Here is a 25326-nt window from a genome sequence, read left to right as displayed (position 1 = left end):
CTAAAATTACTAGGAACAATGGCTTCCACGATTACACTGGTCCCTCTTGCCAGAATGCCCATGAGGATCCTTCAATGGCTATTGTTCTCCCAATGGTCACTTCAAGAGCTTCCGATGTCTCACTTGATCAGAATTATGGAATCTTGCAACAACGACTTAAGATGGTGGATACACTCCACTCAGGTGACAATAGGCAAACCCTTTGTTCCTCATCAATCCATAGCTACAGTGACCACGGACGCTTCCCAGGGTGGGGGGGGGGGCATTACCTGGGAAGAACAGTCCAAGCTACATGGAAAGAACATGAGGCTCACTTGCATATAAATGTTTTAGAGATGACCACAGTGCTTCTTGCATTGCAAGCAATTTAAGACTGTCTTCCTCTATGGACAATTCGATACAGTCAGACAATATGTCTGTGGTTTGGTACATAAACAAGCAGGGGGGAACCAGATCTTACCCCCTTTGCCGAGAAGCCCTAAGAGTGTGGCAATGGGCAGTTTCTTCTCAGCACTTTCTAATTGCAATGCACATTCCGGGGAAGTCCAATGTGATAGCAGACAAGCTGTGCAGAGCAATCTTAATGCCTCACGAGTGGTCTCTCAATCACAATGTAGCGGAAATGATTTTCCGAACATGGGGACAGCCTTGCTGCAATCTCTTTGCCACTTCCATGAATGCCAAGTGCAGCAACTACTTTACCCTAATCCCCCCTCCAGGGGAGACACCGAGAGACGCACTTGCTCATGACTGGCCCTCGGGACCTCTTTATGCTTTTCCTCTCATACCTAGAAAAATTCAGAAAGCACAATACTCGGGAAGCAGGATAATTCTCATTGCTCCTTACTGGCCTCGCCAAGTTTGGTTCCCCTTCCTTTGGCCTCATCTTCAGGATAAGCCTTGGACTCTGGACCCAGTGCCAGATCTGCTGACTCATATGTCAGGGGAGCTTCATCCTTCTCTCCACACCCTAAAATTGACAGCTTGGCTGCTCCACTTTTCAATTTAGTCAGGCTTCACAATTTCACTCCTACAGTTAGACATATCTTAATGTCTTCGCATAAAACTTCCACTAGAAAGCTGTATTCTAGTAAATGTAAGAGGTTTTCCCTTTGGGCTCAAAACAGGAACATCAATCCTTTTTCTGCACCTATTCATTCTAATTTGGAATTTTTGGTGGAACTGTTCCAACAAGGCTCAGCTGCAGAAACCATCAGGGTTCATCTCGCTGCAATTTCAAATTTTCACATTGGTGATTCTACTTCCAACTTAATGTCACATAGGTTGTGTACAGCCTTCTTAAAAGGTGCCTCCTTATTAAGACTTCCCTTTAAGGAACCCCTTTCTCCTTGGGATCTAAATTTTGGTTTGTCTCATCTCACGTTACCACCTTTTGAGCCCTCTTCATCTTCAGACCTCAAGTTCCTTTCCTGGAAGACCTTTTTTTTAGTGGCTATAACTTCTGCTAGAAGAGTGTCAGTGTTGCAAGCTCTTTCTATTAAACCGCCATATTTGATTTTTCATAAGGATAGGGTATCCTTACGTACTAACCCATCCTTTCTACCTAAAGTCTCTTCTCCAAACAATATAAACCAATCTATAGAGCTTCCAGTGTTCTTTCGTAATCATAGCAACAAGGTAGAGGACAAATTACATCAACTGGACATGCATAGACAACTCAGATTTTATTTGCATAGGACCAAAGACTTCAGAAAATCTGACCAATTATTTGTATCCTTCTCTGATGCAAAAAAAGGAAGCTCAGTTTCAAAAACTACTCTTTCCAATTGACTGTCTAATTGTATTACATTCATCTATAACTCAAATCACAGGCATTTACGTTTCAAAGTTAAGGCTCATTCCACTAAAGCAATGGCTACGTCATCTGCCTTTCAAGCCAGAATTCCCATGGATAATATTTGTGCAGCAGCTACTTGGACTACTCCACAAACTTTTATCACTCATTACAAAGTGGATTTGGCCTCCAGAGACAGGGCATCCTTTGGTTCCACGGTGCTTAAAGGTGTACTCCCGCGATTCACCCAGGGTAAAGGTGCTAGGGTCGCTGTCCCATCATTGTAAGAATGAAGGCAAGATGGACAGCATAACATAAAGAAGTTATGTACTCACTATAACGTTCCACGTTTGTTGTCCATCTCGCCATTCATTCTTACGAACCCTCCCTCTTTCCCTCTGCCAAAGACTCCTTGTGGACCTGGTAGATTTTTCTTTTTTTAGTACTTTCAAGAGTTCTTTGTCTCAGCTTGTTTTTCTTTCCAGTAGGTATAGTATAGACTTGGATATATGTATATAGTGTACATATTGTTCAGTTGTAACAGCAAACAAGATCTGGGGAATTACACCACTGCATTGTGGGATACCTTCTTGCCATGAGCAAGGTTTGAGACTTTCAGATATGTATTCGGCCAAGTCGGTTCCGAACCCATCATTGTAAGAATGAACGGCGAGATGGACAACAAACATGGAAGGTTATGGTGAGTACATAACTTCTTTTTTTACCCGGATGTGGATCTGTTCTAGAGTAGTGGCATGTCTTGAGAAATCACAGTATATGAGAAACATTAGAGTACATTCAGTTTAACCATTATCAATAACGCAACCATAAATGACCTCAACTTGTCTCTGAAAGATTTTAGGTTGTCCATTTGTTTTTGTTGTTTTTTCATTTATATTGTTTCAGGAGGCTGGTGTTATTTTGATGAGTGCTTTTTAGTTTTAGTTAGGTTGAAAGGGAGGCTAAGTAACTACAAGCTTTTGTGATTTCTTAGTTTGTACTATGTACTTCTTGTTACTAATTTATTTCATAGTGGCAGACTATAGCACTTATGTATCAGTTTGAATGTTAGGGTCGGGTTACTGGCTAAGGCTCTTGCCACCCCTATAGTGCCTTTTTTAGGCAAAGTTCAAAGGACAAAACCACCACCGTAATGGGTACAAGCATGCAAAATCTGAAGGTAATGCTACTCAATGCTAGAAGTCTAAACCTCAAAATGCACTCTCTCGAGGCACTCCAAAAAATGGAGAACATTGATATCTGTGCAGTAACTGAGACCTGATTCAAGGCTCCAGACAGCACCCCTGCAATACCAGGCTACAACTTTTACCACACTTTTCGGCCACCAAACCAGGACCGAAACACTAAAGGTAGAGGAGTGTCCATATTCACAAAGGATATTCACACCACCAGGCTAGCTGCCAAACACAATGCGTCTGAAATTTTCCAGGTGCAACTAACATTAGGTAAGACTGCAATCCAAATTGTAGCTTGCTACAGATCCCCCACCATGCTCCAAGATTCTCACTACACCTTTCTAAACATACTGGAAAATATTAAGATACAACCAAACACCCTAATACTGGATGATTTCAACTACCCTGCCATTAACTGGGAAAACTACTCATGTACCAACACCTTTGCCCAATGGTTCTTGGAATTCATAAATTCCAACGCCCTGGATCAACTAATCCTTAGTCCCACCAGGGGCTCCAATATCCTAGACCTGGTCATTACCAACATGGGAAATCTATGCTCCACACCTATGGTCACCACCTCGTTGGTCAGGTCTGACCATAAGCTAATCACCCTTGATATCCACATCCCACCCCCACCCCCCAGTAAGGAAACCTCCATAAAAAAACTTCTCCAAAGCCAACTTCATGCTACTCAAGTCAGACGTGACAAACTTCATGACACCCATGCAGATGAGAACTGATAGTTCGACTACTGAATCCTACACTAAGGCACTGTTCGAGCACATCCACTTGTGCATGAATCATGCCATCCCCAATAGAACCAAGATGCTCTCTTCCAAAAAAAGGAAGCCAATCTGGTGGTCCCTTGCCATAAACAAACTTTACAACAAAAGGAAGAAACTGTTGCAGAAAAGAGGAAAATCCCAGGATGCAAAAAACTCCCTTACCAGTCTAAGTAAGAAGCTGAGATCACTCATAAAATCCTCCAAAGCTAGTTACGAAAATAAAATTGCCAAAGATTCCAAAGACAACCACAAGACATTCTATAGCTATGTCAATAATCTAAATGGCAATGCTCAGTTCTGCTCTGAGCTACAACAGAATGTCATTAAATATACTGATCCCAAGGATATTGGGAATATCCTGGCAGATCGATTCAGTGCAAACTTCACCCCCCCTCTTACCCCCTAAATATTGCCAAATTCCAGTAATAACGGCCACACAAGTAAAAAACGCACTCTACAAAGCTAAGAACACAGCATCCATGGGACCAGATGACATCCCAGGCTGTGTACTACATGAACTACAAAATGAACTGGCACCTCACCTAAGTGTCATGTTTAATCATAGCCTCACCTCAGGCTTTATGCCCACTGAGTTCTGCACAGCTACAGTTATCCCACTCTCAAGGGGGATCACCTTGGATCCCAGGAACTACTACCCCCATCAGTCTGACGAGCCTGATCTGCAAGGTCATCGAATGTATTATCATGGAACTTATAAGCAAAGACATTGGCAACCTTCAAACACTGGAACCCATGCAGTTTGGGTTCGTGAAGGGCAGATCTTGTCTCCTGAACCTGACTGACTTCTTCGAATCAGTCTCCAGAGCCGTGGACAAGGGTAAGGTGGTCCATACAGCCTATCTGGACCTCCCCAAGGCCTTCGACACCATCCCCCACTCTGGAATCATAGATAAACTTACTAACCTGGGCATTAATCCCTACATCACTCGATGGGTTGGCAACTGGCTTACCGACAGAACCCACACTATAAAAGTAGCCAACTCCAAATCCAGCTCCAGATAAGTGACAAGTGGAGTACCTCAGGGTTCAGTCCTGGGACCGCTCTTGTTTGGCATCTACTTCGCTGAAGTACAGGCCAACACTAAGGGACTCTGGCTAACAAATTTCACAGATAACTGCAAACTGGGAGCCATTACTGAATCCCCAAATGATGTGGATATTCTACAAAAGGGCCTTACAGAAACAGATGCTTGGTGCCAGAGCCATGGGCTCAAGCTCAATACCAAGAAATGTATAGTTATCCCCTTTGGTAAAAAAACATGTACCCATAAATTACCACACAGGTGGCAGTACACTAAACACCGAAAGTGTGATAAGACACTTAGGGACACAGGTGGACAGTGGTCTCACCTTCGATAATCACATCGCCACAACAGTCAGGAAATCTTTTGATGTGGCACACCTCATCATTAAGGGCTTTTCATCCAGAAAAAAGGAGGTCATTGTCCCACTGTACTCATCCATCATTAGACCCATTATAGAATAAAATGCCCCGTTTGGTATGTACCTCTCAAGACAGCTGCAACAACTGGAAAGGCCGCAGAAATACCTCACCAAAAGAATCACAGGCCTAAAGCAGATGGCCTATGCTGACCGTCTAAAAAAACTCCACCTATACTCTGTCGCATATCGCCTACTCAGAGGCAATCTCTGTTTAACATACAAGGCCATGTCAAACCCAGAGCTGTTGGACATGCTACACTTAAAGAAATCCCAATCCCACAGAGACACACGCTCCAGGGATCTAAACCTTATGAACACAATGAACAAAACATGCTGGAGGGATAGGTTCCTGACCCAGAGACTCCTCAGACTCTGGAATAGACTGCCCATACATGTCAAGCAGAGCGCCTCTTTGTCTCTCTTCAAAAGGAACCTTGATGATTGGATGGGAGATAGGAAATTCACCCCGGGGATCTTGTCAGTCGCCTGTTAGACAGGGATCCAGGGAAGTAAATACTGTGGGAAGAAATAGCCAGGGAATTGTTATGGCTAGGCTTGTATAGGCCCTAGGGCCGATAGCCTAGTACCAACTTATGAAACAGGTAGACAGTGATGTTCATTGCTGCAGGACAAATTCATAAAGCACAGTATTTTGCTCTTTGTCATCTGCAATAATTTTATAAGGATAGAAAAAACAGTAACAGGTAGACTGTATTTGAGCCTTTGGAGAAGTATGTTAATAGCAATTGCATTTCTGGTTTCAGACTAGCTGCCCTTGTGGATAATTTTAAGCTTAGCTAATTTCCTTCCAAAGGAGAGAATCAAACCCTGTACCTTGTCTCTTGGAGGTAAACACTTTAACCATTATACAACCCCCCTCCCCCAATACAAATCCCCCAACCTCAATTGCTGCAGTTGTTTATAGGACAACTGCAACAGAGTTACTTTAGCTACCTGTGTTTCTGTGTGCTGATGAAATGTGAGATATGAATCTATGGAAATATCTCAGACTCAGAATCACATTTATTGGCCAAGTATGCACACATACAAGGAATTTGACTCTGGTTTCAGTGACTCTTTAAGTATGAATTACATAAATGACATACATACAACTATTAAGAACAAGACAAAAAAGTAAATATACATATACATACAAGGTCCAGAGTGCAACTCAGTGCAAGAAATACTGAAATAAACTCTGAAAGAAACAAGTATTAACAATATGTAAACAATACTGCAGAATCCTCGGACGCTTGGGAAAAAGAATACCCCAGCCTAATAAGCTGAGTTGACCGTTTATAAACTTGATGGCCTGTGGGAAAAAACTGTTCTTATATCTGCTTGTTTGGGTGTGTATTAATCTATAACACCTGGCTGATGGAGTTCAAAAAGACGGTGGCCCGAATGTGAAGGGTCAGTAATTATCTTCCCTGCCCTTTTCATGACTCTGGAATAGTACAAGTCCTGTAAGGAGGGCAAACTAGCACCAATGATATTTTTGGCAGACCTGAATATTTGATGTAACATATTCTTGTTGATTAGACAGAGATCCAAACCACACCATTATGGATGATCTGAGAACAGACTCAATGACTGCTGTACAGAACTGAATCAACAGTTCCTGTGGGAGGTTGAACTTCCTCAGCTATCACAGAAAGTATTCGCTGTTGTGCCTTTTTTTATGATGGGCCCTACACTGGTTTCCCACTTCAAGTCCCGGGAGATTATAGATCCCAAAAACATGAAGGATTCCACAACTGAAACAGCAGAATTAGTGCCAATTTAGAATTGCTTGGGGTAGTGGATTACTGGATGGGTCAGTGATGATTAATTTCTTAAAGCTACCCAACCTTTATGGAGTTCCAAAGATTATCACAATAATATTTTTGGAATACAAAGAAAGTTTGTTATGAGTAAGCCAGATCTATATTAGCATAAAATCATTTTGCAAAGATTGAGGTGAGGGCCTTATCAGATGTGTGACCTTGTCATTACTGTATAATCATCATGAAGCGTGAAGTTTAATTCAGGATAGTAGGATTCAGGAAAGGTCATTAATAAGGTGGAAGAAGGGAAGGGGACTAAGCACAGGACCTCCAAGATATGCCTTAAGTGACTACCTGTTTCAGCACTAAGTTGAGACCTATGACCCTGAAGGACCTATTTGATAGGCAATTTTTAAACCACCTCACCGAAAAAGCAATAATTTTTTTAATTTCTGAAGCAGTAGGGTGTGGTTATTAGTATTAAAGAGTCTGAAGATCATAGTCTGAAAGTATTGAAAAACCTGCTGCACAGAAAGGCCCAGACTATGAAGATGGACAGTGAATCAGGCAAATGGCCATATATGAGTAGATATGAATTCTCATTAACCATAGATGAGCATACACTTGTGTTAAATGTCTTGTTAACAGTATAGGATAAGGAGAAAGGCCAGACAAAAAGGAGGTAAATCACATGTGGAATGCTTCTGCACAAAATTTCACATACTGCCTGTGCCCTTCACGGACAGGAATGTGAAGTTAGAAATTCAGCACATATAGAGTGACTAACAAGGCATCCTGCATAAAATGGAAGGGAGAATGCCAAAATATTAAATTTTCTTGTTCTTATAAATGACTTCAAGTTTGCAAAGTCTACAACAGTAATCCTTTTTGAAATCAGAAGGAAATCTTTAGTAAAACCATTTCCTTCTCTTAGCAAAGGTACTGGTTTAAGTACTTTTCTCCCAGTGAGTATATCAGTAAGAATGCAAGATGTCACTGATCTCTTAGTGCGACTAGAATGGGTCCTGAGAAAAGATTTGTCCAAAACTCCAAAATGTATCCTTTTGGCACTATTTTCCTTACCCAAGAAGCTGCTGAAAAAACAAAATATTTGCTTCCAAGCTGCTTACGTAGAGATATGAACGAAAAAAACTAGATACAAGTAAACATCCACAGGAACCTTGTCCAAGCAGTAAAAAGTTGCGTCCACACAGGAACAGTTGTCTAAACGCAATTTAATGAAAAAAAATACAAGCGTTTTCACTGCAACCTCTGTCGCAGCTTCTTCAGAGATAAGAACAAACAGTCAAAGCAGTTACAGAAGTTTTTTAAAAAGGGGAGTAAGTGCAGGAAGTGATGTAAAATTGTGACAGCATCCAAAACAATTACGCGAGGTTTCCAAATCAATACCTCTCGTTAACCATTCGAGTTAAATATTCACTAACCAAATAAGATTATTTTAAATAATTCAGTTACAATAAAAAGTTTTTTACAAACTTAAAAAACACTTTTAAGACCATTATGAGTTATTGACACAATTACATTGTTGACTCCTGGCGTATGTTTAAATCAAGAAAACATACCCAGAAGTTCAGAATATTCAATTGTTCAAGTGTATGTGTCTATAACTAGTGAAAAAAATAAAAATAAAAATAAAAAGCAAAACCAAGTAATAAAATCCTAATAACTCTAACACTAGTAATAAAGGCCTGCTAACTCAAGCCTTAACGTATAATAAAAATACAGAAACTGGTGTAAGTATTGGTATTAAATACGAGTAAGTTAACTAACACAAAAAAAGGGGGAGGGGGGTTACTACTAAGCCTCAAGGTCAAGTTACTGTGTAGAAAGTACACTTGTATGCTAAACAATAATGCATCATAAAAAGGTAGTAATTAAGAAAATTATGTGTATACTACCCTAACAAGTGGTACCTTCGATATCTATCTTAAGTAACTCCTTAATTTCAAGACCGAAGAAATACTACAGTTTTCATTGAGCCCTGGATGGTGGAAGGCATCAAGCCTCAATTGCCATTCCAGTTCTCAATTCTCAAGGATTAATGAGAAGGGACCACCCCTTGTTTTTATTGGTACTTGGTCTATGGCCATAAAACAAAAACTATGGCCTGGATTAAAATCAACATGTTTGGCGAGCGCATTTTCATGCTTTTTATTTTTGATGGCATACATGTGTTCATAAACACGGTCACGGACTCTACGGTCCGTTTTGCCAATATAAAAAGCAGAACAGCAATCGCACTGGGCAAGGTAAATTATAGACCTACTTTCACAATTTAGAGGAAAGTGAATGGAATATTTTCTATTCCTGATGACAAAGGTTTCACCCGCTTTGACTTTATTACACCAATTGCAAAATCCGCAAGGATAGATGCCTTTCCTTTTATTAAATGTATAGACAGTTAAGTCTCTTTGTAACATTTCTTTAAGGTTACTTCCTCTTTTAAACACAAATGAGGGGGACCGGCCTAATTTCTCCGTTAGAATTGAATTGTTGGTTATAAAATGCCAATTTTTTCATATAATAGATGAAATAGTTTTAGAATTCATACTAAAAGTTGTAATGAAACTCAAGGAGAAATCACGTTTCTCTCCTGCGGTAATTAAACCACAGTTTATATCATGTCCTCCTCCCGAAACAAGTAACGTTTCGGAATTAGGTGGACTGGATGGAAGGGAATGTGGTTGACCCAGAAGTGGTTTGTAAAACCCATTAATCCTTTTAAAATCCACCTCTAGGATTAATTCATTCAGGAGTTGTACAGGGTAACCACGGTTGGTAAACATTTCCTTCAAAAAGGCACATTCAGACCGAAAGTCCAGGACTGTACTACACATTCTTCCTGCTCTTACTAACTGACCCTTTACTATGGACCATTTTTGTTGATACGGATGGTAACTAGAATAATGGAGGAGGGAATTGCAGTATGTGGGTTTCCTGTAGACTTTTGAGGTATAAACTTTATTGTTTACATCCTTGACAAGCTTCACGTCGAGATAATCAATCTCAAATGGGGAAAATTTAGATGTAAATTTTAAAAACTCTGTTGTTTCATTCAAGGTGTTAACAAAAACAGTTGCATCAAGGTTACTCCCTTTGAACATGAAAAACATGTCGTCAAGGAATCCGGTGTAATATCTGACCACTTGGTTGACCACTTCTGGGTCAACCACATTCCCTTCCATCCAGTCCACCTAATTCCGAAACGTTACTTGTTTCGGGAGGAGGACATGATATAAACTGTGGTTTAATTACTGCAGGAGAGAAACGTGATTTCTCCTTGAGTTTCATTACAACTTTTAGTATGAATTCTAAAACTATTTCATCTATTATACGAAAAAATTGGCATTTTATAACCAACAATTCAATTCTAACGGAGAAATTAGGCCGGTCCCCCTCATTTGTGTTTAAAAGAGGAAGTAACCTTAAAGAAATGTTACAAAGAGACTTAACTCTCTATACATTTAATAAAAGGAAAGGCATGTATCCTTGCGGATTTTGCAATTGGTGTAATAAAGTCAAAGCGGGTGAAACCTTTGTCATCAGGAATAGAAAATATTCCATTCACTTTCCTCTAAATTGTGAAAGTAGGTCTATAATTTACCTTGCCCAGTGCGATTGCTGTTCTGCTTTTTATATTGGCAAAACGGACCGTAGAGTCCGTGACCGTGTTTATGAACACATGTATGCCATCAAAAATAAAAAGCATGAAAATGCGCTCGCCAAGCATGTTGATTTTAATCCAGGCCATAGTTTTTGTTTTATGGCCATAGACCAAGTACCAATAAAAACAAGGGGTGGTCCCTTCTCATTAATCCTTGAGAATCGAGAACTGGAATGGCAATTGAGGCTTGATGCCTTCCGCCATCCAGGGCTCAATGAAAACTGTAATATTTCTTCGGTCTTGAAATTAAGGAGTTACTTAAGATAGATATCAAAGGTACCACTTGTTAGGGTAGTATACACATAATTTTCTTAATTACTACCTTTTTATGATGCATTATTGTTTAGCATACAAGTGTACTTTCTACACAGTAACTTGACCTTGAGGCTTAGTAGTAACCCCCCTCCCCCTTTTTTTGTGTTAGTTAACTTACCCGTATTTAATACCAATACTTACACCAGTTTCTGTATTTTTATTATACGTTAAGGCTTGAGTTAGCAGGCCTTTATTACTAGTGTTAGAGTTATTAGGATTTTATTACTTGGTTTTGCTTTTTATTTTTATTTTTATTTTTTTCACTAGTTATAGACACATACACTTGAACAATTGAATATTCTGAACTTCTGGGTATGTTTTCTTGATTTAAACATACGCCAGGAGTCAACAATGTAATTGTGTCAATAACTCATAATGGTCTTAAAAGTGTTTTTTAAGTTTGTAAAAAACTTTTTATTGTAACTGAATTATTTAAAATAATCTTATTTGGTTATTGAATATTTAACTCGAATGGTTAACGAGAGGTAATGATTTGGAAACCCCGCGTAATTGTTTTGGATGCTGTCACAATTTTACATCACTTCCTGCACTTACTCCCCTTTTTAAAAAACATCTGTAACTGCTTTGACTGTTTGTTCTTATCTCTGAAGAAGCTGCGACAGAGGTTGCAGCGAAAACGCTTGTATTTTTTTTCATTAAATTGCGTTTAGACAACTGTTCCTGTGTGGACGCAACTTTTTACTGCTTGGACAAGGTTCCTGTGGATGTTTACTTGCTTAGGTAGAGAAACAGACTACAACAGATAATACTTCTGGAAATAATTGATAAGAGATGGGAACAGGTTCTTGGGCTGAGTTCTGATGTTCTTGCCTAACATTTTCAACTCTGTTTTTTTCTCCAAAAATGGAAAAAAATGGAAAAGTAATTTCTGATGTATTTCAGAAAGATTGAATGAAAAGGTTTTCTAATCCCCTGTATATTTTTCCTTTATGGGATATATTGGATGAGTTTTGAAGTTGGAGGCCAAATAATAGGAAGTGGCATATATCAGTATTTTAATATCCTTACCTTCACATGATCAGAGAAGGACTATGGACAAAGCCATGCATCTATTTCCTGAAAAAACACCAGCACTATCCACTCTACACAGCATCCAGACTTTATAACATGAGAATCAGTCTTAGGTGTTACTTGGCTGAGCTTTATAGCTTTCTTTTTGATACGTTGGCTAGGATTTGGTCCTATTCTCATTTTTGCTGTAGTATTTCACCCATTTAACTACATCATTATAGGAGTTGACAGCTCTAAAAGCCAAGGTTGATGAAGTACAAGTCTATTAAAACTGCCAATAATTCTGCTATACCTATTACTAGGCAAAGCAATGAATGCATCAAGTTTCAGACCCCGTAGTCACATTCAGATGAGTTACTAAGTATCAGCTACAGGGTTTTAATGAGGAAACATTTTACTGCTCCATGACTCTGGGAAACTTATCTAACCTCCTAGCAGCAGATGACTGAGAATCTGGCTGCTGTGAAAATGGTTTACAAACACCTTCAAAAACTGGTGTTAGTGGAAGAACACATACAGGCTAAGGACAGTAACTATTTGAAATGTCAGGACCTGCTGCAGTGAGTCCCAAAATGCTGAGACTGAATGGCCAAAAGTACGGACTTACATATACTAAGTCTAAGATGTAATTTCAAAGAATATTCCATCTCCTACCAAGGTATGGCGATCTCAGAGTTTGTATATATAAGTTTGGGGGGGTGCAAGGGGGGCGGCTTGGAGAACAGCAATTTTCAAGATTCGCTCTTCTTTAGGTTTTTGGTCTTTTTTTCGCCACTTGTCATTTTGAGGGGTCTATATTAGAACACCGAATGTTCAAAATTTCGAGTGTTCTAATATCGACCCGTTTTGAAACTGAAAATTTTGAAGAAACAGAAAACCAAATTTTTTCCCAGGGAAAGAATTCGGTTGTCCATTTCTGTTGCTTTGGTATTTTCAGCGCTGTGGTGGAAAGTTACAGGTTGGGTTCAGGTAAGTGTGCAAATGTGTGGACGTGAGGGTTAGGGTGGGTTAGAATGGGTTAGGGCGCGGGTCAGGTAAGTGTGCGATTGTGTGGACGTGAGGGTTACGGTGGGGTAGGTGAGTTAGGGTTAGGGCGTGGGTGAGGTGACTGTGTGATAGTGATGGATCTTAGGGTTAGGTTTTGGGTTAAGGTAAGTGGATAGTTAGTGGTGTATGTATAGTTTAGTGTAGGGTTAGGTGTAAGAGTTTTGGTGTATGTGTGTGGATTGCTGTTTGTTTGGTGTGCTTGTGTTGTGTGTATATGTTTTGGAACAGCAAATTTTTTCCCTAGGAAAAAATTCACTGTTCTGAATGTTCGATGTTTTAAATTTTTGATTCATAGGTTTCGATATTAGAACACTCGACATTTTGAATGTTCGGTGTTCTAATATAGACCCCATTTTGAGTGCCAACATTTCACAGCCACTCAGGACACTAGCATTTCAATATGTAAGTATACCTGATTTGAAGAAAGGGAAATTCTCTAACTCCCACCTGCAATGGCATTTCAATTAAGAAAATATACTCATTAAATGAAGCTTATTCAGGAGGGGAATTAAAGGAAAAAGAACTTTACGTTTCATAGTCAGTGTCCAAGCTAAAAGGGAAGATAATATTTGTATGCTGTTTTTATCCTAGTGCCTACTATTGTACATCTGACCCCCTACAAGGATCATGGTCTGTCTGCTACCCACTGTGTGACAGCTGATCACAGAACAGTCATGATCCTGGCTTTCTTAAGGATTTTCTCTACATAGCCTAATGACCACCTACGTTACAGCCTGCTATACCCACCCCTGTATGTGTACATGCTTCTGTACACATGTGTTGAACTTACAATATATAATACAACCAGCAGCCATAATGAGAAGGCTCCAATGTTTGCATTTAATAAAGAGAAAATGACAAATGCACACATATATGGAAGTAAAACAGATCATGTTAGTACAAGATGTAATATGAAATATTGGGAGATGGGGAAACTGAGGATAAATTTAGGAAATTACAGGGAAAGATGAGAAACAAGATGTTAAGAATGTGGAACATTAGACAGGTGGATAAGAAACATGAATGAGCAGACAGAGAAGAGAAAATGACAACGGGGAGATTGGTGTATTAGGGTAGAAGGAGTAGCTAATCCTAAAAAGGAAATGGTAGATGCATGACTTTGCAGTTGAGAGGATGATAGACAAATGCTTTTGGATACCACAATAAGATGACTCATTAGACCCATTATAGAGTACAACGCCCCTTTTGGTATGTAGCTCACAAAACATCTACAACAACTGGAAAGGCCACAGAAATACCTCACAAAGAGGATTACTGGCCTCAAACAGATGCCCTACGCAGACCTTCTAAAAAAACTCCAGCTTTACTCGGTCGCATTATCGCCTACTCAGAGGCAATCTCTGCCTAACATACAAAGCTATGTCAAACCCAGAACTGTTGGACATGCTCCACTTAAAGAAATCCCAACCCCTCCGAACTACATGCTCTAGGGACCTAAACCTTGTCACCACAATAAACAGAACATGCTGGAGGGATAGATTCCTGTCCCAGAGACTTCCCATACTCTGGAACAGACTACCTATCTATGTCAAACAGAGCTCCTCATTAGCACTCTTCGTGAAAAATCTTGATGATTGGATGGGAAATAGGAAATTCGCCCCAGGGATCACTTCTGTGGCTCTGCTTGACAGGGGCACAGAAAAATAATTTTCTTGGGTGGCAAAAGCCAGGGTACCTTTTTGGCTAGGCTTATATAAGCCCTAGGGCTAATAGCCTAGTACCTACCTATGATGAAGTTGTAGGCGATTATACTAATACTTGAATATGCTCCTTAGGAAGACTGATCTGTTTGTTGATCTGGTAAACCAATTGGACACAAAGTTTCATTTCAAGGGTGATCTAGGAGCAGTCTGGTTAAGTCACTTGCTCAGAGTCACAAAATAGGCAAAAGATGGTGGAAGGAATCAAACCTTTGCCCTGGACATAGAAATAAGCTCATTAACAGGTCAGAGCTTTAGTCCTCTGCACTAACAGCATGACTTTCAGTCCTCTGCATTAACTGCCAGACAGGCAAGATTAAACTACACCTTAGCAAATACAACATAAATAAAAGAATGTAAAATGTTGAAGGTCTAGGTAATTAACATCAGTACCTCTGGCATCTGGATCTTAGGCAGGCATAAGCTCACCAGATTGAACTATATCAGTTATCAGGGTATCCAATGCCCACATATCAACAACAAGGGTTACTAAATATGTTAGGGCAAGAAATAAAAGGAGTCACTGGCACCTGCAGCAATACCCAGGAAGTAGATGATCTCACACTAGAAAACTGGGAATATACATCTACTGGAGAAACCACATTATGAGCAACTGTAAAACTTTTGAGCATTTCACAATTAATTGCAATCTTTTCCAGAACAACAGCCTGTTTTTGTTCTGCTGGAGCAATGAAGATACTAAGCAGGTCTTAGAAATGAAAAAGTTTGGCATAGCCAAACGAAAGCGCTCATATCAAGAAGTTTTTATCGTATTTCCATCGAATCACATTAAATAAATATTATTTCTTCACTTGTATTCAGCTTCATTTTCTTGGGAAGCAGCTACCAGTCTTATCGTGTTTCTGGATATTTTTTGGTTTCGTTGTGTGAGTACTTGGTTAGGTCTTAGAAATGGTTGTTGAGGGTGAATACAGAAATATCAATGCTTATATGAGCAATCTCCTCTAAACGAACATGCCTGGGTCCCTTGGTTACTGGTGTTTGCCCCCTGACATAAGCTTAATTCTAATTTCAAGAATTTGACTTTTCTTATATTTTTAAATGGGTACTTTAATTCCTTCTCCTTTCACCTCAGCCTGGCTTCTTTCCCAGCTTTCTTTTTCTTAAACATCGCATTCTTTGTTGAAGCAGTAGTAAATGGTTATAGAGAACAGGTTGAGGAAGAAGTCAGAGCCATTACTTTCCTACATTCAATAAATGCCTGTAAATTGCTTCTACTATGATTCCTTGAGTTACAACTCCAAGGAGAACCAACTTGCTGAACACAATTGGTCTGGAAATTTACCGGATGAAAATAACTAACTGTAAGTCCTTTTATTTCAAGGACATAAACTCCATGCACTCCTGTGTGGGGGGAAGACACCCCAGCACCCCCAAATTTCTATATACCCACTTCATGACTGCACAACATGCAGAAGGGAAAATCTCCTAAATGAGAGGAATCACTACCAATTCATACTTTCCTATGGAAAACAGTAATCAGGGATTTTAGTTTAGCCGAGTTGTACTTGACAAGTTGGTTCCTCATGCAGTTTGCTCTCAATAAAGAGTAGAACACCTCTGTAAATTCGTATCCTAATTTGCAGGAGTCTTTTTATTTAAACTTTACAGACTGCTCAAAATAGTCAGAATTCTGTTCTGTCCTAAACAAAATTAAGTATGCAAGATTGCAGTTCTTAGAGGAACTTAGTATTTTTAGCAAGGGAAATCATTAGTAAATACTAAAACCAGTAAATTAACACAAATTATTTAAAAGTATTTAAAGAATCTTTTAAAGACAATGAAACCCTAAGAAAATGCTTTAATACTTATCATTGCCAAAAAAGAGAAGTGACAGAAATAGCCAATTAAATTAAAAAGCGCAATGGAGGGACCACTGATTTTGGGTAGCAACTTTCATCATCACACTCCCTCTAACAACTCAGCTCAAGGCTGCATGGCTTTGTACTAAGAAATAATAGTCAGCAAAATTGTCATTTTGGGAAAAATTCAGTTACTGGCTAGTAAGCACACTATCTGTGTGCCAGCAAAGAAGATAATTTAGAGAACAAGAAAGAAAATCAACCATAAAAGGTGAAAAGAAAACACTGGCTGGAAAGAATCGTGGAAATGTTTAGCAAAAAACAATTGAAGATTTAGGTTTGGTGCAAGAAATGGCTTCCAGTAATTTAGAGGAAAAAAAATCAAATGTACTCACTGATGATTCAAATAAAGGAAACACCAAAGAATATGTCAACTCAAATAATAAAAAGCTGGGGAAAAAACAGAAGAAGCTTTAAGAATTATTCCGATGAATGGATAAAACTGAAAAAAATCAGAGTCTGAAATGAAGAAAAGAGTGGCTGAGTATTAGGCTTCTTAAGAACAGCTGTTTCAAAAAAATGGTAGACTTAGAAAATAGAGTGTGCAGAGAAATCCTGATATTTTCTGTTGAACCACAGAAACTGGAAGGAATCGACTGTTCTAATTTTATGAAAGCACAAATAATGAACTAGACTGGTATTCCACAGCAGGATTTGTTAACTGAAAGGTCACATCAAGGGTTTGCTCCAAACCTGGCCACAAGAAAGGAGCCAATACCTATATTAGCAAAGATGCAGTCATGCCAGCAGAAAGAGTTAATCTTGACAAAACTGTGGCTGAAGGAAAAATATTAAAAACTGGAGACAGCAGAGTGTTTGTGCTAAATAATTATTTACTGTATACTAGGCAGAAGAGAAGCTAATTCATCCCAGGAATTAGTGAATGTCAAGAGACAGGTGTGTGATTCTAGCTGCTGTAACCAGCTGTCTTCAGTATATTTTTCTAGGTAGATCAAATCCATTTTTGGATGCATAACAGACTAAGGAGGAAATAAAAAAATGTACCCAAATAAAGTGCGCCAGCAAACAGAAATGGTCTCTGCTTCCTCATTCCTTTGATGATAAAGCTCAGAGAGACTTTGCCAGTGAAACCTTTTCGAATGTTCCAAAGGAAAATTATTGATGGACTGGAAAAAAACCCACAGCAGTTGACCAGAAGAATCACGGGACCTTGGACTTGAAACAGAGTTTGGTGTTGGGAGATGGAGATGAACAGGATAAAGATCAACAACCTGAAATTAGTAAATAAATGGGACACTACAAGGCATCAGAAACATTTGTGAAATATAGCTTTGCAAGAAAAAGTGGCTGAGAAAAGTGGAATTTTGCTGAATTGTTAAACTTGTGGGTGGACTGTAAGGCATATACCCCCACTTTATGCCATTAATGCTTAAAAAGACAATAGAAGGAAAAACAACTGTAAGTAAAACATTTCTTATTAGTATTTGTATAGAACATTTCATGACATGAACTACATGTTATATAGTAAAGCAGCTTTGTATGAGTCTTCAGGGTATTTTAAATCTGGGATGAAGCCTTTTCAGTGACTGTTGCATATGTTAAGGACACTACAGTAAACAAGTACTTTACAGTATAACAAGAGAGGAAATGCTGGACAAAAGAAGATTAAGTTAATATGCTGTGATCTTGGGCTGCTGAAGCAGGGATGAGGTGTAAAAGTGCATTGATAATACTATAAAAAGAATTAAGATAATTTTTCTTATTTTTACAATGGTGGGTGTTTAGATTAATTCAATAAGCTTGGGCTATAAACAAGTGTTTTTGTAAGCAAGTAGGCTTGAAAAATAGTACTAAAATGATGAAAGACATGGAAAATGCTGTTTCTTCTATGTGGAAAGACATTAGCTTGTTTTCTTTTCTATTAGCAATTATGCTCAGTGGGAGTCAAGATGTCTGCAAATGAAGGCAGTTATACACTGTGTTCTGAGTGAAATTTACAAAAATTCCTTCATGCATTTGCAGAGATGTTGGCTTTTTCTCATTGCTGACTACTTTTTCATGGAGATGAGCTGTCTGTAAGTGCAAGCAATTAATCCTGAGAGTTCTGAGCATTGTTTGCTGAGGGAAATGCAAAACTTAAAGGCACACTGGCAAAAGGGTCAGTGAAAAATAAAGTTGGAGATTATAGGAAGTGAATAAGAGACAACAGCCTCCCTAGCAGCCAGAATACTTTTATACATTTAATAGAACAGAGTACAATTGAGTTTTATTTAAAAATAGCCAGTGCTCTTTTCCCTTAGGGCTACAACTTTATGTTTTCTGAAAGCATACAAGCTGTTTTCACATATGACAGGGGAACAGAGATAAGAAAAGAACAGACACTGATCAGTGTAAGTGGGAACACATGCTGTAACATGCACTTTAGCATGAATAACCTTAATTTTAGGTTAGGTAATGCCTGTGGGAGCAGCTGTTAATCTGGTGCAATTATTATCTGGAGGGATAAACTTTGTTTTTTGAAGATGTATATAATTTTGTGCATTTGTTCTACATTAACAGGGAATGGGGTGTTCTGAATATGTATTTTTGTTTGAGGGTTTCTATTACCACAAAACATCTTGAAAAATATGACTTACATTAAAATGGATCAGCTTGCCAACATTAGTGTGTACATGTAAGACAAAAGTTGAAAATACACATAAACAATTGTCATGTATATTAGCTAGAAACAGTAGCTTTTTATCATAACAACTAACTTATCCATATTATCTTGGAATGTAAATAGTCTTACAGTTATAGATAAGAATAAAAAGTATGTTGAATTATATCAAGGAATGTAGAGTGCAAATATTAATGCTGTAGGAAATATATTTGGAAAGAAATCGAACACGTGAATTTGTTAAATAAAGGATTTCAGGATGGATATTCAGCAAAATATCAGGGGCAAAGGAAAAGAGGAGCAAACATACTGATTGTTAAAGGGGTTCCGGTAGTGATAGAAGAGAGAAAAAGGTAATAATGATAATTTTGTGACAGTAAGGGGCTATTGACAAGGGATAAGGATTACAATGGCATGTACTTATATTCCACCAAAAACTCATATTATTCAACTTAAGAATGTTTTGAGAGAAATAATCAGTTCTCAGTAGGGAATATTACTTACAGGTAGAGTGTGGAACTTGAAATAAGATATATCAGGGGGACCTAGAATGGAAAATAAAACAAAAGAGTATAGATTTCTGAAGAACTTTATGAAAATATTTTGTATTGAAGACATGAATTCAGCAGCAGGAACTAAGAATTTAAGCGCTATTTCCCAAGGTACAATATCCAGGCAAGACTGGATGGAAAATATATTTCACAGGAGCGTGTACATTTGATTGAAAAATTTCACACCTACTTAATAATTGTTATAGATCATGCATCAATAAAAACTATAAAATGAAGGGTAATGAAGTAAAAATAAGACACTGCACATTCCTATCTACTTGTTAAAAAGAGATGGATTTAAGGAATGGGTAGTAGAAGTTATTTGACAGTTATTAGAGAAGATAGAAATGTCTTCAGAAGTGACAGCTAGTGAGTGGGGTAAATTGAAAATGCAGTTTAAAAATAGGGTAGAAATTAAAGAGAAAGGGATACGGTTAAACACAAATAGGAATTATTTAGAGGGGCTGACAAAGTTTAAAAGATTGCAGAATAAAGGGAATCACACAGGACAAGAAGAGGCATAACTGCCAACTGCTAAACAGAAAATAATAGAGTATTTGAGTAATATGCATGAGTTTAGAATGACTGCTGTTGAGCAAATATTTTTGGTAACAGCTCCATAGCATAAAAGCCTTTAGCACAGTGACTTAGGCAACATAAAGTACATCATCATCAGACTTAGGAAGAGTATAACAAGAAAAATAACCAGATACACTATACAGGTGTTAGAGGTATTTTGGAAATGTTATGAAAATTTGTATAAAGCAGATGAAAGTAGAAAGCAAGAAAGAACATAAATGAAAATATTTATGGAAGACTTAATTATGCCAATATTAGAGGTAGAGTAGGTTTAACAACTAATAGCTAAAACAGGAGAAGATGAGATAAAACGGTGAAATACAATCAATCTTCAGGAAAGTCTCCAGGAACAGATGGTATTCCTGTGGAAGTTTGCAAGTTAGGAGAGAAGAAAATGACAAAGATATGGAAAATTTTGTTTTAACAGCCTTTTAAAAGAAGGGGAAGCACCAATATCTTACAGAAAAGCTGTTGTGGCTGTATTACCTGCTTCCTACAGCCTCATATCTATTTTAAGCGATGATTATAAAATGTTTATGTCTATACTAGGTAAAAGAATGGCAAAGATGTTGTTAAAGGTGTTAGATATGGATCAGTGTGGTTTTCTGGAATGGAGGCAAACATTTGACAACATTGATATATTAATGTTGTTGGTGAGCCTTGATACAGATACAGAGTACACTGAGATTTTATGAGTAAGGCAATGGAAATATTTGGATTCCTTGATACAATAATAAGGTTAATCAGGAGGATATATGAAGGATTGGGCTCAATAAAATAGGAGGCTTCCTCTCTGATAAGTTGTGCTTGAACATGGAACCCTACAGGGATGTCCTCTTTCCCCTTTGTTATTTGTTCTACATTTAGAGCCAATGGCAAAGAAAATGAAGGACACAGAAATTCAATGATATAATTGGCATGTTAATTAGGAAAAGTTGGGTTTATTTGCAGGTAATATTGTTTTGTACATGACAAGTCCAATAAAGGACATCTCAGTATTGTGGAACATTTTCAGACAGTTTCTAGTCTTTTCAGGATATAAAAATTAATGAAAATATATCAAAGGCTATAGCAGTAAATTATGTACTCACACAAATAGTTCAGCAATAGCCATATTTACAAAGACATGATAAGATGGAAGTATTTAGGAGTTTGGATTAAAAAGGTTTCTGTTATGGCAGCTAAGGATATGTGTAAAGAAACTAAATAAAAGATATTTTTTTTCCTTTTTCCTACTTTTTTCCTCATTATTTATATTAAAAGTAAAATTACAATGATCTTACTCTGTTTTGTGTTTTGAACAAGTGTTTCTTATTTTATATTTAGTTAACCTTTACTACTGCTATAGTCCATAATTTTATTACTATATGTTTCATTTAACCAATGCTACCTTTGTACTGTATTTTTTATATACATGTCCTTTTATATATTGTTAACTTTGTTACTGTTCATGTTTGGAGCTTTTCTCCCCGGGCCTCTACTGAAAATGGACATATATCCAGTTAGACTAGCCCGGTCAACAAATGTAAAATAAAATAAAATAAATAAATAAAATAAATAAATAATACAAATACTGAGAAACCAGAAGCTCTTGTTTATGGATATGGATATCTACAACAGTAAAAATGTTTTAAGTTTTATACATGGGTCAGACATATTTTTTTATCAACCAGAGGAGAAGTTGTGGACAATAATTAAAACAGTTGAAAGAATATATCTCAGAGGGGAAGAGGTAAACAGTCAAGTGGAATAAGTTGATCCTTCCAGTAGAACAAGGTGGTTTAGGATTACCTGATCTGAGTATGTATTTTAGAGCTATACTATTAAACTCATATATGTATATGACTATATAAAACACAAGCAGAATATTATAATTCAGAGTAGAAAAGGATGATGATAAAGCTGGGGAGGGGTCAAGAAAAAAGGAGAAAGTGGGGTTTTGGATGCAGATCCTTAAGGGGAATAATAACAACCATCTAGAATATGTTTTTAACAAACTAGCTGAAAGTATTCTAAGAATTAAGCCAACACAAGAAAGGAGAAAAGAGACTTTGCAAATAGGGATGACTGCAAGGAGTATGGAAATAGGCAAGAGGGAGCTGGAATTTACTGGAGAAAACTGTCAAAGGAACAAAGGTACTGGGAGCAAATTACTACAGAGGGAAAGGTAATATGGTGGGGTGAGGCCAAGACGATGTTTGGACTAGTCTAAAGACTGCTTTCCATACCAGAGATTGATAACAGAGTATAGGCAAAAAAAAAAAAGGTTTAGGGGAATCATCAGTGAAAGATCTGCTCTGGTAGAGCTTTTAGATGAATCTAGAATGGAAGCTGCTGTTATAAAAAGGGATAATTAGCAAGGCAAATAAAATATTGCACAATAACTATAAGAACCAATCAGAGGAGGTTAGAAAAGATTAGGAAGAGAGACTGAAAATCAATTTACAAGGGGACAATGGAAGGACATATGTATGGCTCCCAAGTACGCAACAAAGTCCAGATGGTTTAGAAATTTTGATTGTAGTGATTTTCTTTTTCAGGGGGACAAGAAAGAAAGAGGTACATGGAAACATGCATTTTAGGAATGCAATGAGTTGCCAGATTTAAAAAATTCCCTGCAGTGTACTCTGTCAGAAATACTGAGTGAATAAATGTCTGTAACTAAGATTTTTTTTTTATCTGGGACACAGGATCTGAATTGCCTAGATGTAGAAAGATTTTTTTTAAGTTTAATTCTGCTGGCTGCCAAAAAAAGGCATTAGGCTAAACCAATTGTATTTGAAGTACTGATTATTATAAAAGACAGAAAAAGAATAGGAATAGGGATCTGTAGAAAAGGGAAGGAGAAAATTATACATAAAATGGAAACTGGGAAAAATAAAGGCAGAATAATTTTCAGGAAGAGGAGAAGTGAGGTTTAATGTAAGGCAGGAATTGAGCAAATTACATAACATTGGAGTTATAATAATTATAAAGAAAGAAAATATACGTGCTGTATAATGTATATGTAAAGGAAAATGATAATATGGGTTGGTTTCTTTTCTGTTCATGTATGTTTGTCTATACCTTAAGTGATAATTTAATAAACATGTTTAAAAAAAAAAGAAGAAATATCTTCACTGTTAAAAATATAAGGCACGTGGACTAACACATCATTCCTAATCACAATATTCCTGCAGCAATGACCTTCTTACAGAACATCTTCTAGTATCCATGCCATACTGACCTTAAAACAGTAATATAAAAAATACATTCTTCAAGCAACAGTTCCACTACTGATAACCTCTGACAGACCATGATACAGCTTTTCACTATATAAATTAACCATTTTTCTTCTACATAGGCACTAGACTGAAATATTTTTTTTTTCTACATCAAGTTGTACATCACAAAATATGGCATACCTGTCTTGTTATTTGCCAGATGCAGTCCACAAACTGTAGAAAAACTGGAGATCTGTCAGCATCTGCATGGTTTCTGTCTCCATGGCCAACTCGCTTTAAAAGAAGAAGAACAAAACTTAAAATCAGACTAATAATACTCCATCATGATTCAAGAAATAAGTTAGACTGATCTTGAAAAACCTTAGATGCAGGTTTAAAATAATTAGCAGCTTCAAGTTTAGCTCTGTAATACAATTATTCTACTGGACAGACTAGATTGCCAAACATTATGCTTGAATTTTGAATAACAGCTGTCTAGTATGGGAACAAAAATAGTGCTTTGGAGCGAGTCCATATATTTTTACAACTTAAGTGCTAGTAAATGAAGCAGAACTGCAGGACACAATGAATCCTTGGCACAGTCAGATCACAGTCAAATGCAGCCCTAGAAAGGATAATGAACAGGGCCCCCAACCCCACCCTAACCATTCCAGTAGCCTATTACTTGGCTGTCTCACCACTCAGACCTGTTAGTGTGCATGCTATTTTCTTCTTTAGTTTTATATCAATTGCAGGATTTGAATTAAAGTGCTTATTTCAAATTTTACAACAAAAACGCCAACAGCTATTTGCTAAACAAAACCAAAAGCTCTCACACTGAAAACAGTAGCATGATCAACAGTAAACTTCTCTTTCCTTGACACTCAGATTTAATGAAATTGCATCTGTCAAATCATTAAATTACAAGATGTGCTGGGATTTACAGTCAAATAGCATACAATGACCCACAAATTAGTGGCTATGTAAAATAATCATGGATTCTAAAGACAATGTCTAATATGTCTGCTAATAGTCTAAGCACACCAGATATAATTAGAAGTTATGTACTCACCATAACGTTCCATCTGAGTAGGTACTTCATTTGTCTGCAACCTGTGGGTCTCGGATCTGACCGGCAGCTTTCCAAGCTTCAAGATCCGAGCTCCTAGCTCCTCCCCTCTACCCACAATCCCCTGTCACCACCACACTACCTCAGATTGGTTTTGCTGTATCACCTGAAAAAAACTGTAATAAATAGGTTCAGATATTCTCAAGAATCATAAAGATCCTAGAAACCCGATACAGGTTAGGGGGATGGCAGGGGGGGATGGTTGCAGACAAATGAAGTACCTAGACAAATGAAGTACCTACTCAGATGGAACGTTATGGTGAGTACATAACTTCTAAACCTGAAGTAGTTACTTCATTTGTTCTGCAACCTGTGGGACAGAGTCCCCAGCTACCTAAACAAAGAAACCTGGGTGGTCTATGGGAGGATATTCTGAAGCACCACGGAGCCAAAGGATACCCTGCTTCTAGATATCATGTCCAGCTTATAATGAGAAATAAACGTATGAGCAGAAGACCAAGTGGCTGCTGAACATATGTCGTCCAACGACATCCTGGACCAGAAGGCTGCAGAAGTTGAGATGGACCTTGTGGAATGTGCACGGATTTTGAA

The 25326-nt window shown here is 37.9% G+C and overlaps 1 protein-coding gene across 1 annotated transcript in view; it reads right to left on the bottom strand.

Annotated features, from left to right (window-relative positions):
• Positions 1-25326, bottom strand: part of MTMR2 (myotubularin related protein 2) — an 853325-nt gene that overhangs the window by 154198 nt on the left and 673801 nt on the right. The window contains exon 13 of the mRNA XM_044072012.1: positions 23847-23939. Coding sequence (XP_043927947.1) covers positions 23847-23939 — 93 coding nt within the window. The remainder of the gene's footprint in view (positions 1-23846; positions 23940-25326) is intronic.

This window comes from Protopterus annectens, chromosome 5.part0 (assembly GCF_019279795.1).
Source record: "Protopterus annectens isolate FY-2018-M chromosome 5.part0, PAN1.0, whole genome shotgun sequence".
NCBI lineage: Eukaryota > Metazoa > Chordata > Ceratodontiformes > Protopteridae > Protopterus > Protopterus annectens.
Note: the sequence above shows the minus strand (reverse complement) of the source record. Positions and strands in the feature narration are given on the sequence as shown.